Consider the following 15,625-nt stretch of genomic DNA (forward strand, 5'->3'; position numbering starts at 1 on the left):
GAAAGGATTCTTCTGTGATATTTTGGTTAGTTCAACTTTTATTCAGTTTTGGTCTAATTGAACAAATGAGACTCGAGAAGGACGATAGTTCCAGAACAACCCTTTAAGTGCACTGCATCTCTGCAGTGAGAAAAGTCGGTGGGGCTGAACACAGCCAGGCTGGTGATTGACACTGATGTGCTGATTAGGTGGATGGATGGGGAAAAGCACAGCTTGCACTTTCATTGTCTCCCTCCTATCCCCCCTGCTTGGATTTGCTTGTTATTGATCCTGTTCTGCAAACACTTTTGTACTGGTTTGGGAGTAAGGAGCCTATTGGATGGGAGTAAATACTGCTGCACAGTTGCTGAGCTTCTTTAGGCAACTTTCTAAAACAGCAGCTGCTTTCAGAAGGAAAGTGAGCAGACACTCGCTGTCTGTAATAGGTGTAGGGTATTATGTTAAGCCATAGATACACCACCTCATCAGTGTGTGGCAACGGTTTTGCATAGTCAGAGCTTAAGCACTCTGTCTTTCTAAGCAGTCTGTTTTCTAGTGTCTGTTCTTGCTTGTCTGCTGTCTCTTGCGTAGCCAGTGCACACACTGCTGCTAAGCCCGGGTGAGTAAGCCTTTGGGTGAGCTACAAGCCGGGGTAATGCTTATTCTGCTGTTCCCTGTCTGTGACTGTCCTCTCCCTGCCCCGCCTGCAGAATTGGAACCGCGGCTTTCCCGAGCCTGTCTAGTGTTAACTGATCTGGCCTGGCAGTGTGTGAGAGGGGGGCATTTTGTTCATGAGCCCTACTCGAAGGGATCTGTCTCTTCAGTGCTAGGGAAGGCTTTGCTTCCATGAAGGTATTGGCTTTCATTTAGCTGTAAAAGAGATGCCACCAGGCACCAGTGCTGCTTTTCAACTGAAACTAGGTTGGTTACCTGTTGTGACCTGATCCTCCTACCACCCCCCACCAAACCAAGAGTCCATGGAGCAGTGATTTGTGAGCTCTATCTGCACTTGCTGTGCTGCAGAGAATCAGGGCTGAACTCTGCACCCAGATGCTGCCTGCGGTTCCTGGAGGATGGCTGTGGGAGGCAGATTAATTTATTCTGTATAGCCAAAGCTGGGAAGTGAAGAATTATAATGTCTGGTCTTCATAATCAGAGCAGGGTTCTGCACCTCTGAAAATGGTGGCTGGGCAGCAAGAGGAAACACGTCAGGTATGGCTGTTACCAGTCCTCCATGAAACTTGATTACCATGCTTTGGTAATGTTTGCTACTCTGTAATAAGAATAGCAGATAATCTAGGAGAAGATTAGTGGTTTCTAATCTATAAAAGATATAGGAGCATGGCATACTCCTTTCTTTTGGTTGTGGTGCCTGGCAAAGGTTAGCTTCCTTAATACTTGTAGCAGTAATTGCATTCCTGTCTCAGCTGACATGAACCTTGCTGCAAGGGCATAGCTCCAGTGAGGTGGGAGAGGAAGAAATGGCAACTCTTGTATCTTCTGGGATAAAATTCTGAGGTATCTCTTCAATAAGAGACTTGTGGAACAATCATGTGATGCTTTTATGATTTGGTGAAGGCATCAGAGCCATACCTGTGTGCTGACAGCCAGTTTCCCACACCTGCCCAATCTCAGCCTTTTGGAGGTTACAGAATGCACAGTAAGTACCAAAGGTGCTGCTTTGCAGCGTAGGCTGCAGCCGTGTCCTGTTCCTGGCAGGGATTATCGAAGCAGCCAGTCAGACCCATTCCAGCATCCAGCCTCTCCAGGGCTGCTTGCTCTGTTCCTGTTGCCTCATTGCCCAGGGTGGGGTTCTGAGCCTTAAGCTGCAAACTTGTCCTGCCCAGATTTGTTTAATTACATAGCAGAGAAGTGACTTCTTGCTGGCTCCACCTCCTCACCTTCATTTTGCTATGGGTGTGTTCCAAATTAGATACCGGTGCTTATTTCCGGATGGAAGTAAACTTAACTAAGTGCAATAAGGTTGAATCAAGCCATTTAGTACTAGAGGAAGGGTAAAGGGAAGACAAATGTACGTGATCCCTTGAGCCCAGCTAAGCCGAATTGCAGTTTGTATTGTTTTTTCAGAAATTTTACATTTACTTAGGGAGAAAAAGGAAGGAGTTGGAGGTGAAATTGACGAGGGGTGAGGACAGGAAGGTGATGTGCTTAAAAACAAATACCCACCTGCATGGAGAGAACATAGAAAGTCTAGTCCTGAAATCCTGGTGAAGTAGTCTCCAGCACTGCTGTCTGCATCCCAAGTGCAGGTCTGGTCACAGCTCCCTGTTTGGAGATGTAATCGCTCCTGGAGCACACACACTGGTACAGGCATGCATGGAGGAGTTGGATAAGTCTGAGGGATCCGATTTGCCCATGCTGAGCCAGATGTTCCTGCCACAAAATGATAGAAATCTTTGCTGTTAGTCTCCACTTGCTCTTTTTTCCCCTCCCACTCACCTTTTTGCTCATTCAGCACGGGGTATTTACTGCAAATGGAAGCCAAAGGCCAGTGGTTGAAGGCAGAATGCACTGGGATGCCCTCTGGGTCTCTTGCATACCAGGAGTAGGGTGTAACCATGACAGTGCCCCCAGGCTGGGGCTCTAGTGATGTATGTACCACGTACAGCAATCTTAAATCACTGTTCCCTCTGCTTCACACAAAATTGGCAGGGCCTGTTACATGTGCTGGAATTCCTTCCCATCACTTGGAGGGGGGACAGGATTTGATGCTCCTCAACTGGGAGAATAAACACTGTAGAAGCCAAATACATTTTAAGGAGCAGTCTTCCTGAGGGAGAGTGCAGCACACTGAATACACCATGAGGTGTTTTTCCCTAAAGCCAAAGGTTGCTTACAAGCAGCTTTACCTTCTTGCTTTGCAGTCTCTTGAGATGGAGCAAATAACTCTCCCTGCTCTCTTGGAGCATAACCAGCTGCACATATCATCACACTCATTACAAACTGCTGGAGTTTACAAGGAATGTCTTTGGCACAGATAAGCTTTTAGGGAGCTTGTGAGAGGTGAAGCCAAATGTAGCTCTCATCTTAGCCCTGGGAGCATGTAAAAAGTGTTCTTCCAGTGCCACCAGCACACTCCAGCATACTGGGTGCTGAGGGAGACTGGCTGCCTGGAGGGACACCCACCTAAATCCCCAGCCCACTGCAGTGGTTCCCCCCAGTGCAGTAGCTGAGACAGGTGTTGGGGTAGGGAACAGAAGAAAGTCTTCTTCTCACATTTGGGAAAGCATTGTACTAATGACAGCACTGATCCTCAAGATGTTTCTTTGAACCAGTTATTGGTGACTAACCTGCTTTGGATTCTGCACTCAAATATGACCAGTGCCAGACTGTTTTTCCTTTTAAAGTCTGAGAACATGCTGCCCAGGGCTAATGGAATAATCCTTACTGATGCAACTCCTGTCTGTGCCTTATCTCTCCAGTAAGTCACACCTCCATGCTGCTGAAGTTAAACTCCCTTGCATCTTGCTGAGGCAGGATTATTTTCTATTCAGCAAGCCTGGGTTCTGCTCGTGATTTGCAAAAAAATGTATCTGCAGTAGGACTGCTGCATTTTTTCCTTGGTTTTATTTGGGGGGGTGAGGAAATTTTGATTTTAAAAAGGATATAGATAGATGATTAATAATGGTTTGTTGTTGAAATGCAGGCTGACAGATATGTGAAGGATTTGGGGGTTCTCTTCATGAAATCAGAGAATTAGTTTTTATTATTTAGGGTTTTTTTGGTGGGTTGTTTGTGGTGTTTATTTTCTCATGCACTGTGATCAGCAGAAGGGAGAGCAATCAGCTGGGACAGGTGGACTTTCATCACAGTTAATTGGTGGATGCAGTGAGTATGTGGAGCTCAGGGGATGTACTGCTTTGAAAACTCTCCCTCAAACGCAGAGTGCTGCAGTTTACCTTTTGGGAGTGGCCTTGGTACAGAACAGTAGAAAAGCTTTCCAGAAAGGTTGATGCAAGGCTGGCTTTGCATTTCAAAGGGAAGTGGATCTTGCCTCTTTGTCCTGCTTTCTAAACAGACTGAGGAGGCAGGTGCCCTGGCACAAGGGTGGTGCTATAGAAACACTAAGCAGAAACAGGGCAGAGCCCTCGCTGTGCTGGGCAGCTCTGCAGCTGGAAATTTGCATCCAGAAAGAGGGAGAAAGCAGAGGAGCAAAATTTATAAACCTGCTGATGTGTTTGAATGTGTGGAATTTGTTTTATACTTTGGAAGCTTCTTTTTATTTGTACTGGTTGAATCCACCTCTCCTTATAAACCTTGGGTTTGGTGCTAATTTTCAGTTCAAAGAGCACTGGGACGTGGAAGGGCTTAGTACATCTATAACTGCCAGACCTACCTGGTGGTGAGCTGCTGCTGAATGTCTGTGTTATCCATGCAGGAAAGGACCATTGATTTGTGAGTTGTTGCCAACTGGAGCTTTGTTCCTTTATTTCCTTGAAGGTGCTCTGAATGCCAGGATCCCCTCACTAACTGGTACTATGAGAAAGATGGGAAGCTGTACTGTCACAAAGACTACTGGGGGAAGTTTGGGGAATCTTGCCATGGCTGCTCTCTGCTGATGACTGGACCTGTGATGGTAAGGACTTTGAAGGACTCCTGCCTGGAAACAGGACATGCCTGCTTCCATCTCCTCAAACTCGTTGGGAGTTATCTTTGGTATTCAGATAATCAAATACATTGAGGGTATTAATGTCATTTTACTAATCAAAGGTTAGAAATGAAGCTTGTGTGTGCATCTTCTAGATAAAAGTTAATTTTGAATGGGGGTAGCTGTTATAGGAGGGAGATGTGAGGGTCTGAAGCATATGAACAAATCAGGTGCTGAAAAGTACAGACCTAAGAAGCAGAAAGGTGATTCAAGGGGCATCTGTTCAGTTTCTGTAGTGCTGTGCCTCAGTGTCTCCAGGAATGATTTTCCACTGCACTGTGGAGTCAAACTCTGGGTTTGGGATAAGCAGCAGGCTCTGGCTGTGGGAAGGTTGCCATCCAAGTCCCACCAGGGTTGTGGCCAGAGTGCTTTTTCAGGCTCATAGTGTCTTGAAGAGTGGTAGCCTCAACTGCTTTGATGCACTGAACTCTTCCTGCACAATATGGGCTCACCTAAATGTTCCCCTCCTGCCACAACCTTGCAAATATTTAAACTTTAAGACTGCCAATAATGAAACAAGCCCATTATTTTTCTAGAGCCTAAATAAAATGCAGGATGGTACTCAGTAATATGATTGCTAACTCAGAAGGAAATACTGAGAAATATGCAGACAACTTCTCATTGACTGCAAAAGTCTTTGCGTAATAATGTCACTAAAGTAAGTTCTTATAAGGAAAATAGAAAATCAGACCAATTAATTAAAATATTCTTTAATGGTATTTTTTGTCTCAGTTCACACTTTTTTTTTTCTGTCAGCTGGCTGGTTAAATATCTGAATTTGTTCATTGCCTGTCTGCAAAAAAAAAATAAAAAGCCCTTTCAGCTTTATTAATTCAGGCATAACATTAGTTATCTTGCCAAGAGCAACTGAACAGGAAGGTTTAATACCTTGTTTGCTAGTCTGCAGCAGACCATCAACTATTTTTGATAGTTGAGCAGCTGCCAAATATAGCAGAGGTTCCTGGGACACGAGCTTTGCTTTGAGTGTTGATGTGTTTGTTCTGGAGTTCTGCAAACAAGGTGCTGTGGATGGGGTTCAGAAAAGATAGAACGGATTGCTATAACTCTGCAGTAAAAAACTGCCACTTGCTTTAGAGATGTGAATGAACACGTTAATTGTTAATGCAAGAGCTGCATCTGCTGATGGGTTTTGGCCCTCCTAAGCTACTCCCTTTTCTGTCTGTAGGTGGCTGGGGAATACAAGTATCACCCAGAGTGCTTTGCTTGTATGAGCTGCAAGGTGATCATCGAAGATGGGGACACTTATGCACTGGTGCAACATTCCACTCTCTACTGGTAAGAGGAACTGCACTTTGCCACAGAGCTGCTCCCTGCTGAGTGTAAACCGTGTTCAGCTGGCTCAGAGTGGTTCAGCTAAATGCCAGTCTGAGGAATGCCAGGCAGGAAGCTGCCTTGGAGGGAGGGAGGAAGGAGTGGTGTAAACACTAAAACTATGGTTTGTGGTCAGTGAGAGAACTCAGATGTGTGAGTTTGGCAGGGAGGGGTGGGACATTGCCATAATGACTCTTCACTTCTTCCAGTGGAAAATGCCATAACCAGATTGTGCTGACACCGATGATAGAAAAACATTCCACTGAGTCTCTGCGTGAGCAGCTGCCTTATACACTGACCCTCATCTCCATGCCAGCAGCCACAGATGGCAAGAGGGGATTCTCTGTGTCTGTGGAAGGTGGCTGCTCCAGCTATGCCACTGGTGTCCAGGTGAAAGAGTGAGTATGACCAGATTTTGTGCAATGTACATGTCTGTGCAGAGGAAGCTGGTAAAAATGCTGCGGCACTGTTGTCCGAGGGAATCTTGGCATTACAGGGGTGCATGTTGGCTAATAGTCATTTATGTTTGGTCTTCATTTCAGTCTTGTGACAACCTTAACTGATAATGGTATCTCTCAGTGCTGTCTCCTTCAGTAAACACAAAACATTTGGACTAAAATTTTACCACTGGTGCTATGAAGAGCTCTCTCCAAACCAGCTCAGACCTAAGCACTTGATCCAATGGTAGCTCACTGTGTTGGTAGATTAGCACTGTTTTATCTCAAAGTACCATTATGAAGGGGGAATATATTTTTTGATAATTTTGGCTAAACTGACTTCACATACAGGCTGTAATTCCCATATTTAGAGTTAACAGGATGCACATCAGCCCAGATGTCCGAAACGCCATCCACCCTGCAGATCGTATCCTGGAGATCAATGGAGCTCCTATTCGTACCTTACAGGTAGAGGAGGTGGGTAGAGTTCTATTCTCCTTCTCCTCTGCCTTCCTACAGCTTTTCTCTTTCCTGACACTGTTCTCCCACCCTACATACAGTATGTGTACACTGCTAGTACTTGTGCTGACAGGAGGAATAAACATGAAGGCAAGCTCTGCCTTCCAGCTGGAGAGGAGAATGTAACAGATGAAAATGCAGTTAGGATTCAGTCCTGATTTTGTGGCATTCAAACATGAAGGGCAGTAATAAGTCTAAGGCTATGACAGAGGACAGAGAGGGCTGTGAAGGCTTTCCCACGTAGTGCTGGTGAAATGCACAGCTCTCATCCTTTTAGAGGCACTGCTAATGCACAAGGGCCCAGCTGATCCTAGGGACACTTTCCATTGGAAAAAATGTATTTTCTGTCTGTATTTACAAGTAGGTGCTTTCTACAGATATCAGATGATGCTGCAAGAGTGTAAGGGGGGCACCATTACCTTCACTTCCCAAGGATTGATTTACTACTGGTGCTGAAGAGAACACAAAGAGCACAAGGCATCTCTCAGATAAATCTCCATGTAGCTTTTGCAAAGCTGGTTTTTGCAGCACTGTTCAAGGTGGAAACTTGTGTAGTTTCTGAATACTTCTCAGAAAAAAAAAAGTATTTAATAGAGTCATAAAAGACCAGACTGGAAAGCACCTCAAGGATCATCTGGTCCAATCTTTCTTGGCAAAAGCATTATCTAGAGCACTATGTCCAGCTGAAATATAAATGTGTCCAGTGTTGGGGAATCTACCACTTTGCTGGGGAGATTGTTCCAAAGGCTGATAGTTTTTTACAAAAAAACAGTCTTTGTGTCTACCTGGAGTCTTTCCAGGATTAATTTGTACCCATTACTCCTTGTATTTTCCATGTAACTGCTTGTGAAAAGGGAGTCTCCATCTTCTTTGTAGCCACTCTTTAAATACTGGAACATGGTGATAAGGTCTGCCCTAAACCTTCTCTTCTCAAGGCTGAACACACCCAGTTGTCTTCAGCCTTTCCTCTCGTGGCAGCTTCACAGCACTTCCATCATCTTTGTGGCCCCTCTCTGGACACTCTGCAGCCTGTCCACATCTTTTTTTAATATGGGTTACTTGTAGCTGACCAGAAAGAAGTATTGGGTAACATAAGGAACTTCTGTGTTGCCGGCTTCGTTTGTCTGGTTAGATAGTTGTGGTGCACACAACTAAACCACAGCTGTGGAGTGATCTCACTGAACTCTGATTCCTGAGGGGCATTCCCTGTGTCTGCTCTGTCTTCTGTCATTTGCATTCCTCGTGCCTGCTGCTATCCTGCCCTTTGGTCTGATTTCAGGTGGAGGAATTGATTCGCAAGACAAGCCAGACCCTTCAGCTGCTGATAGAGCACGACCCTGTGTCGCAGCGCCTGGACAGGCTCCGCTTGGACTCCCGTCTGCCCAGCCACATGAAGACACCCATCTCCCCCCGCTCCCTGTCTCCACTGGACATCAAGGAAAACCTGGAGGGAACGCTCCGACGGCGCTCCCTCAGGTAAAGCCTTGGAAGCGCCGCCTCTGACCTGTCTTGCCTTTGCCCTGTGCTCCCTGTCTGGGCAGCTTAGGCCTTGTGATCACAGTGACTGGGGACAGGGCTTATCTCTGATGTGAGCCATGGTATAAACAACTGGAGGAGTCATGGAGAGCCTTAGATTTTGCTATTGATGTGTACTCTCCATTCCCTTTCAGGACAACAAATTTTCCTTAATAAAAATAAGGAGCTCTATTGTTAACAGAGAAAAGCTACTAAGTTTCAGTCAGAAAATGTAAAGGTCAGGTTTTTACCAGCCTTAGATGACTGGGGAAGAACGTGTCCTTAAGGGGAATCTGGCTGAGACCTGGGACTTGGGGAAAAAGTCTTTCTAAGAGTGGAGCACTCAGTTGCTCGTTTAGTCCTTTAAGCAGTGCTTTGTTTAGAGACAGCAAGTGATGTGTCTTCACAGCTTCCTCCCCCCTGTTCTCAGAGCTCCACTTCAGACTGCCAGTGCAGGAGAGGTGGTTGTTGTTAGGCAGCTCTGTCTTGGAAGCTGCTCTGGAGTCATAAGGAGCTTCCACAGTGCTGGGAGAGCATCTGGCTTTGGAGATAGTAAAAGCACTAGAGCACATTAGAAACTGGTCCCATAGCAGTGAATGATGGGATGTGCTGGACCAAAGGTTACCCAGCAGGTGTCCTGATCTTCCTATCATCCTTGTTTTCCAGGAGAAGTAATAGCATTTCTAAGTCTCCCGGCCCCAGCTCTCCAAAGGAACCGCTCCTTCTGAGCCGTGACATCAGTCGTTCTGAATCCCTGCGCTCCTCTTCCAGCTGCTCCCAGCAAATCTTCCGGCCCTGTGATCTCATTCATGGTGAAGTTCTAGGAAAAGGATTTTTTGGACAAGCAATCAAGGTGAGGGAGGTCCTCAAACATTCATCAGTTACTTTGAGTACAGCAATGTCTGCCTGTCTTGGCATCCTTCACCACAGTCTCGGTGGTTTTGCCTTGCTGATAGTGATCAGTCTCAGATCTTCCTCGGTTTGCTCTGAGATCCATTTCTGTTTCATTCCCTGACCATGAGTGTCTCTGACTGCAGATGGTTTTGACTTTGTCCCCTTTGAATGTCAGCCTTGACCATACATGTTCATGTCGTGAGTCAGATTTAGCACTCGAGAGTGCCTGTCACAGCAGCCTCCTGGCTGAGGTGGGGAGAACAGGGAATAGGCTACACTACCTCTTAGAAGCATCTTTCTTATGATGAGGTGCATTTAGCTCCCCAGCATTTCCTACCCATCCCATCCTTAGTGTGGCATGTTCTGAGGTTTGCTAGGCTGATGTAGTGACCATGTCTGAGCTCCTGGCACAGCCTAAATGACTTGTCAGTGTGGGGTAGTGGTCGTGTCTTGCATGACTCTTACAGTTCTAATCTCAATCAATAGCAGTTCTGTTGCATTTAAGCTCTCTGATCTTGACTGAGGGTATTCTAGCAGTTCCTATCCCAACATTCCTGACAGCATAAGGGGCAACTTCCTCTGCCTTGTTAGGGTTCTGTGAGCTCTTCAGTACTCAGACTGCACTCACCATGGGATGGGACTGCTCCCTTTGCACTGGTATAAACTTGAGGTGTCCAGCCACCATGTTCATCCACGGGAGGTGTTGAGCCAGCACTACAAGCCCAACACTTAATCCATACTAATGAGCATATTTCTCTTCTCCTCTGCTCATAGAGAAATAACAGGTGCAGGTAAGTGGAACCTTTGCTCTGTCGCATGTTTTTGTCATCTGTGTCCCAGCAGTTACTGGCACAAAGACATTTCTGCTCAAATTGCCCCATGGCTATCCTGTTCTGGTGCATGCTCTGGGACTTAAATTTACCCCCGTGGAGTTTCATGTGACACTTGTTTCAGTTTTGCTGGTATGCCAGCTTAAGAATTCCACTTAGCCTTGCCTTTGTCCCTTCACTTTCCTTTATCATTGGATATTAGATGTTCCTGGCTTTCATATCCCTGGCTGAAAAATGCAGTGTTCCCTGCCTCGTTACTTGTGTATGGATGCTTGATTTCAGATGGGAGCAGAAGAACATTGTACTCTTGCTTCTGTTATGTTATTCCATGCACTCACATTCCACCTCTGTCAGCTTCGTTATGTCCATGGCTCCAAACAGAACTAGTGTGTCACAGTGTTTGCAAGAACTCATAAGCTTCCTAAATACTATAACTGAGTCATGTGTTCTGGACTTTACTTCTAGAGGTTTTCTAAAGGACATTTTTGCCTCCTACCTTGAAAAAAAAAAAGTGACGTTTTTCTTAGGATTCAGATTGACTGGGTGTGATGCAGCAAGTACTGTATCTGGTCACATAATTCTCTTCTGATCAGAGAGGCAAGGTGGTTGTTTAGTTCCCTGGAGATCTTAGGGAGCAAGAGCTGTCCAAGTTAAGCAAACAAAGAGGAGAGGATTTCCAGGAAAATGTGCTCATAGGAATTTGGACCCTTTCTACATACTCCTGCACCCTATGCAAACAAGCCTGAGCTGGTTACAAAAAAAACCTCCATAATACAGCAAAATGCCAGGAACTAGTTGGAGACAGGCAAACAGTTCTTGAGGAACTGGAAATGCTTTCCATGTTAAGAGCCAAGAAATTTATTACCTTATTATGATACTTTTCTTTGTGTTTTCCACTGTTCTAGGACATTCCTTGCAGGTTGAGACACACTGCTCCAAAGGAGCAAGGTAAAATTAACTGCTTCCTGACTTAGCTCAGTAGCCTGTACACTCCAGTTCCACCTGCATGTGGATGAGATTCAGATTCCACATAAAACCAAAGCATATATAATGCAGTTTTGGGCTGTTTGGTTTGGTTTCTGATGCAGGTGAACACTGATTCCTTTGCTGATACAGAATGTAGCTGGTAAATCCTATGTACAAAATGTGAGCATCCTGCTGACAAATGCTTTCCATAAGGAAACTTTGAGGCATGCAGCAGTGTGGAGGCTTTGGTAGCAGGTGTGCATGCTCAGCCCTGTGCTACCCAAACTGGAGCCTTCAGATCTGGGTCTTGGCATGATCCTGTGTCAGCTTTAGGTAGTTTCTGTTTCACATACAGCATCTTTGATGAATTCCAAAACGAGAAGTTTCATGCGGTTTTCTGCAGATCCCTGGGCTCTGGATTTCCTCCCATCTCTAGTCTTCTCTGGATGGAGGGGAATGTTACACTTCTGCAGAAGTCTCAGGAGCATTGGAGCTGTGTATTCTTGAACCTTGCCTGTAGTTGTGGGTTTGTTTCCACCAGGTGACTCACAAAGCAACAGGAAAGGTGATGGTGATGAAGGAGCTGATTCGCTGTGATGAGGAAACACAGAAGACTTTCTTGACAGAGGTAGGAGCAGGATTTCAAGAAGCTTCTGAGACAGTAGTGTGGTAGAACTCTCCCATCTTCTCCAGAGAGGCAGATCCTGCCAGCAACCTGGCAGGAATGAAGGTGCTGCATGGGGAAAAAGCTGACATGAGCTGAATGTTTGCTGTAGTCAAGTGTGACTCACACTGGGCAATAGACACTGCTTCAGCTCCAGTTCATTAATTTTTCAGTGATAAGAGCAGCGTCAGTCAGAGGCAAATTGAGCTGTGCAGTACATAAAGGATTTATCCCTTGAGCCTTGTGCATAAGTACAAAGGATGAGGGCCAATATCTAAAAGATATTTAAGACTCATGCTGTATTTAAGCAAAACTATTTTCTTGGTGGCTGCCTACCATGTTTTTCAAAGCCAGATTTAGCTTAAAGGCAGCTCCCTAAACACCTGCCATTGCTGTTGTGGCCCTGACACACACAGCACAGACCCAATAGCTGCCCTGGAGAGTTTCTCATGCTGAAAACTTAGCCAAACTCAAGGATGCTCTCCTTAAAGATGAAAGATCAGGTTACTTGTACAATATAAAAATGAAGAGGGAACAGTTAATTGGCTGCCTTAAGGTTGGGGTTTGAGTTTTTTCTGTGATCCCTGAACAGGACTTTGAGCACTGGAGTGCTTTTCACTGCAGAATGGATCTGTCAGAACTTGTTCCATTCACTTTTTGGGGTGGGATGTCTCTGCTTGCAGGTGAAGGTAATGCGCAGCCTGGACCACCCCAATGTGCTGAAGTTCATTGGTGTGCTGTACAAGGACAAGAAGCTGAATCTCCTGACTGAGTACATTGAGGGGGGCACACTGAAGGACTTCCTCCGCAATGCAGTGAGTATGGACACCTGGGACACCTGTACTCAGTGAGCCTGACTGTGCTGATGGTTGCACCAGCCTTATGTACTCGTTAGTCTTCTTCTTTGAGCTGGGTAGTTAAGCTGCTTCATAGCTGTGGGTGAGCTTGAGGCAGGAAGCCTCTTCTTTCTGTGGCTGTATCATGTGTCTCTGACTGCTGTAAGAGTCCCTGTTGTGAAAGAACTGCTGTCACCAGCTGGATGGTAATATGGTCCCTGACCATTGAGGATTTGTCTTTCAGGACCCGTTCCCCTGGCAGCAGAAGGTCAGCTTTGCCAAAGGGATTGCCTCTGGAATGGTGAGTTGGACTGGTGCTTCAGAACAGAGCAGACTCTAGGTCAGGGTTAGTGGCTTCAGGAGCATGGTGTATGAGGGGCTGTGGATGCTGCCTGACTACTGGAATTGGGTTGTTGAGTCTGTACATGCTCAACTGGGAACCTCTAACACCAGCTTTTCTCCTCCTTTTTCAGGCTTATTTGCACTCCATGTGCATCATTCACAGAGACCTGAATTCACATAATTGCCTGATCAAGCTGGTGAGTTACATCTCAGTTCCTACTAAGCAGCATGCTGCTCCTCTCCTTGACGTCTTCCACCCTTGGTTTTCTCCACATGATGTTCCCTCTTTTGTCAGGGTGGAACTCATTTCAGAGAGGCTTTGTGCCCCAGGCAAAGGAGCTTTATTCTGACACAGGATTTTGCAGACTGATCTAGCTTTCACTGTTTCTGTGTTCTGTTCTCTTACCACCCTTCCTCTGGTAGCAGTTTCTATAAGAGTCACATTAAGAGAGTTAGTACAACTCTGTTACTTATCTCAACTATGAGATGTTCTCTGCAGCGGTTTCTGCTCTTTTAACCACTTGATGACATTTTATTGGCACTCAGGATTCAGACAAGTGTGTAGGTGTGTTCACGTGTGTATTTTCTCTTTTTTTAAATGCTGGGTAGCAAGATTTTTGTTTAGTTTCATTCCCTCAAGCCTGCCCTTTTTCACTTGGCTTCAGCAGCCCAGGATGAAAGTCCAAGCTAATTCCTGACCAGATAAAAGAGGAAGAGCTAAAATGAAAGGTCCAGGTTTCTCCTAGCAAGTATAGCCAAATTGATAGGATAAATGCTAGCAACTACACAGGAAATAAGTTAATGAAGGGAGGAAGTGATGAGCTGGGATCTTGAATTGGGTATCTTACACCTGTCTGGACATCTTGCTATGCTTATGTGGCTGCAGGAAACCTGGAGAGTCGCCCCTAGACTATAGTTAGTAGTGAACAGGACTGAGCCTAATCAGTGGCTTGTACTAAACCCCCTGTGCAGGATAAGACCGTGGTGGTGGCTGACTTTGGTCTGTCTCGGCTGATTGTGGAGGAAAGGAAGAAGCCCACTTTGGAGAAGCCGTCTGCCAAGAAACGAACGCTGCGCAAGAGTGACAGGAAAAAGCGCTACACGGTGGTGGGGAACCCGTACTGGATGGCCCCAGAGATGCTGAATGGTAAGAGTCCACTGGCAGGGAGCAGTCAAGGAGACATCCTGTGACAAGAGATGACAGGATTTCTGAAAGTTTCTGCATCCCAGTAACAACCAAACCTCTTTAAAGCCTGTGGTTTTAGACCTGCTAATGTGGAAGGATTTTATACACACAGAGGCCATAGCTGCAGTCCTGCAGTGCCTGACCTGGTAAGCCTCTGTACTAGCCCAGGTAATATTTCTGGCTTGACAATAGGATTTTTCAGGAGAGCAACAGAAGTAAATTTGCTACAATCCAAATAAAAGGGAAGACAAAAGAGGTCCGAGGTAAAACTGAACCCAAAATCAAGTTTTGTTATATCCTCATGCTTTGGAACTGCCCCTTGCAAGAGGGAATCATTACACTCTGGGATGAGGCTTATGTGTGCTGTTGCATAGATCTAGGGAAAGGCCATCTGCTGGCAGGTTTGCTGAAGCCTCAGGATTTAGGTGGGAGTTGTCCAAGTGCAGGGAAGTCTGGGTTTTGACATGCAGCCCTCAGTTGCATTACGGTTGAGCTATGACCTTTAGAGGAAAAGCTGCCCTTGCAGGAGTTGAGGTGAAATACAGTAGATAAAATTTCCTCCTAACAAGCAGGTTGGGCAGTTTGGCTGGCCGGGATATCAGCACTGACCAGCACAGTCTGTTGGGGAAGGGAGGACTGGGCTTCTGTCCCCCAGCTCAGTTCTCCATGTTACTTTCTTGTTTGCTGTTCTGTTTGCCTTTCCTCAAGGCCTCCAGCCCTAAAGGAGTCTGAGGCTCCTTCTCAGAGTTTGGTCCTGGCATTTGTCAAGAGAACAGCAAAAGCATAGTCTGACATCACCTCTGAAAGCAAGGCTGTTTACCAGCTACTGGCTTGGGTGTGTCTATAAGCATGCTGGAGCCCGACAGCTTTCCCAGGATCAAAGTGCTGCCGGTGTGTAATTTATTATCTCTGCAGTCACTGCAGCAGGGCCTCGCTGGCTGCTGGGGAAGCTGAGCACTGGTTCCATGCACTGTAGAGATGCACAAGAGCAGCAGTCAATGGAAATGGGCAGAAGCTTTTCATAGCGATCTTAGCATTTGCTCAGATCTGATACAGTGTTGTCCTGTAATTCTCCAGTACAAGAGAGAAGCAGGCTTAAAATCTGTAATTGCAATGTAATGCAGTTGGTGTATACAGATCTCGGGGTGGGTGACTGATCACTGAGGTTTAAACCTTGCTTTGTCTCCTGTTTAAGGGCTTTCCAGGGAATAGTCTTAGTTAAACTTTGTACTGGCAGTTCCTGCGATAGCTGCATGGGTAGCTGTCTCTTTCCAGAGCTGAATGTCTCATGTTTCCTACAGGACAGAGCTACGATGAGATGGTGGACATTTTTTCATTTGGGATTGTTCTCTGTGAGGTAAGACAAGGACATTACATGACGTATTTAGTGGACCATCTCTGTGCACACGTGGTATCACCTGGATTTCTGCATCTGAGTGCACAGCCTGTGACCTAA

The 15,625-nt window shown here is 45.9% G+C and overlaps 1 protein-coding gene across 2 annotated transcripts in view; it reads left to right on the forward strand.

The window, feature by feature from the left end:
* The window catches only part of LIMK2 (LIM domain kinase 2), a 30,152-nt gene that overhangs the window by 10,788 nt on the left and 3,739 nt on the right, over positions 1-15,625 (forward strand). For both annotated transcript variants that reach the window (XM_062504211.1, XM_062504212.1), the window contains 12 exons: positions 4,441-4,576; positions 5,835-5,944; positions 6,190-6,378; positions 6,789-6,894; positions 8,216-8,412; positions 9,118-9,304; positions 11,683-11,769; positions 12,489-12,620; positions 12,886-12,942; positions 13,115-13,180; positions 13,956-14,130; positions 15,471-15,526. In XM_062504211.1, coding sequence (XP_062360195.1) covers positions 4,441-4,576; positions 5,835-5,944; positions 6,190-6,378; positions 6,789-6,894; positions 8,216-8,412; positions 9,118-9,304; positions 11,683-11,769; positions 12,489-12,620; positions 12,886-12,942; positions 13,115-13,180; positions 13,956-14,130; positions 15,471-15,526 — 1,498 coding nt within the window. The remainder of the gene's footprint in view (positions 1-4,440; positions 4,577-5,834; positions 5,945-6,189; positions 6,379-6,788; positions 6,895-8,215; positions 8,413-9,117; positions 9,305-11,682; positions 11,770-12,488; positions 12,621-12,885; positions 12,943-13,114; positions 13,181-13,955; positions 14,131-15,470; positions 15,527-15,625) is intronic.

Source organism: Cinclus cinclus, chromosome 17 (genome assembly GCF_963662255.1).
Source record: "Cinclus cinclus chromosome 17, bCinCin1.1, whole genome shotgun sequence".
In the NCBI taxonomy this organism is placed as follows: domain Eukaryota; kingdom Metazoa; phylum Chordata; class Aves; order Passeriformes; family Cinclidae; genus Cinclus; species Cinclus cinclus.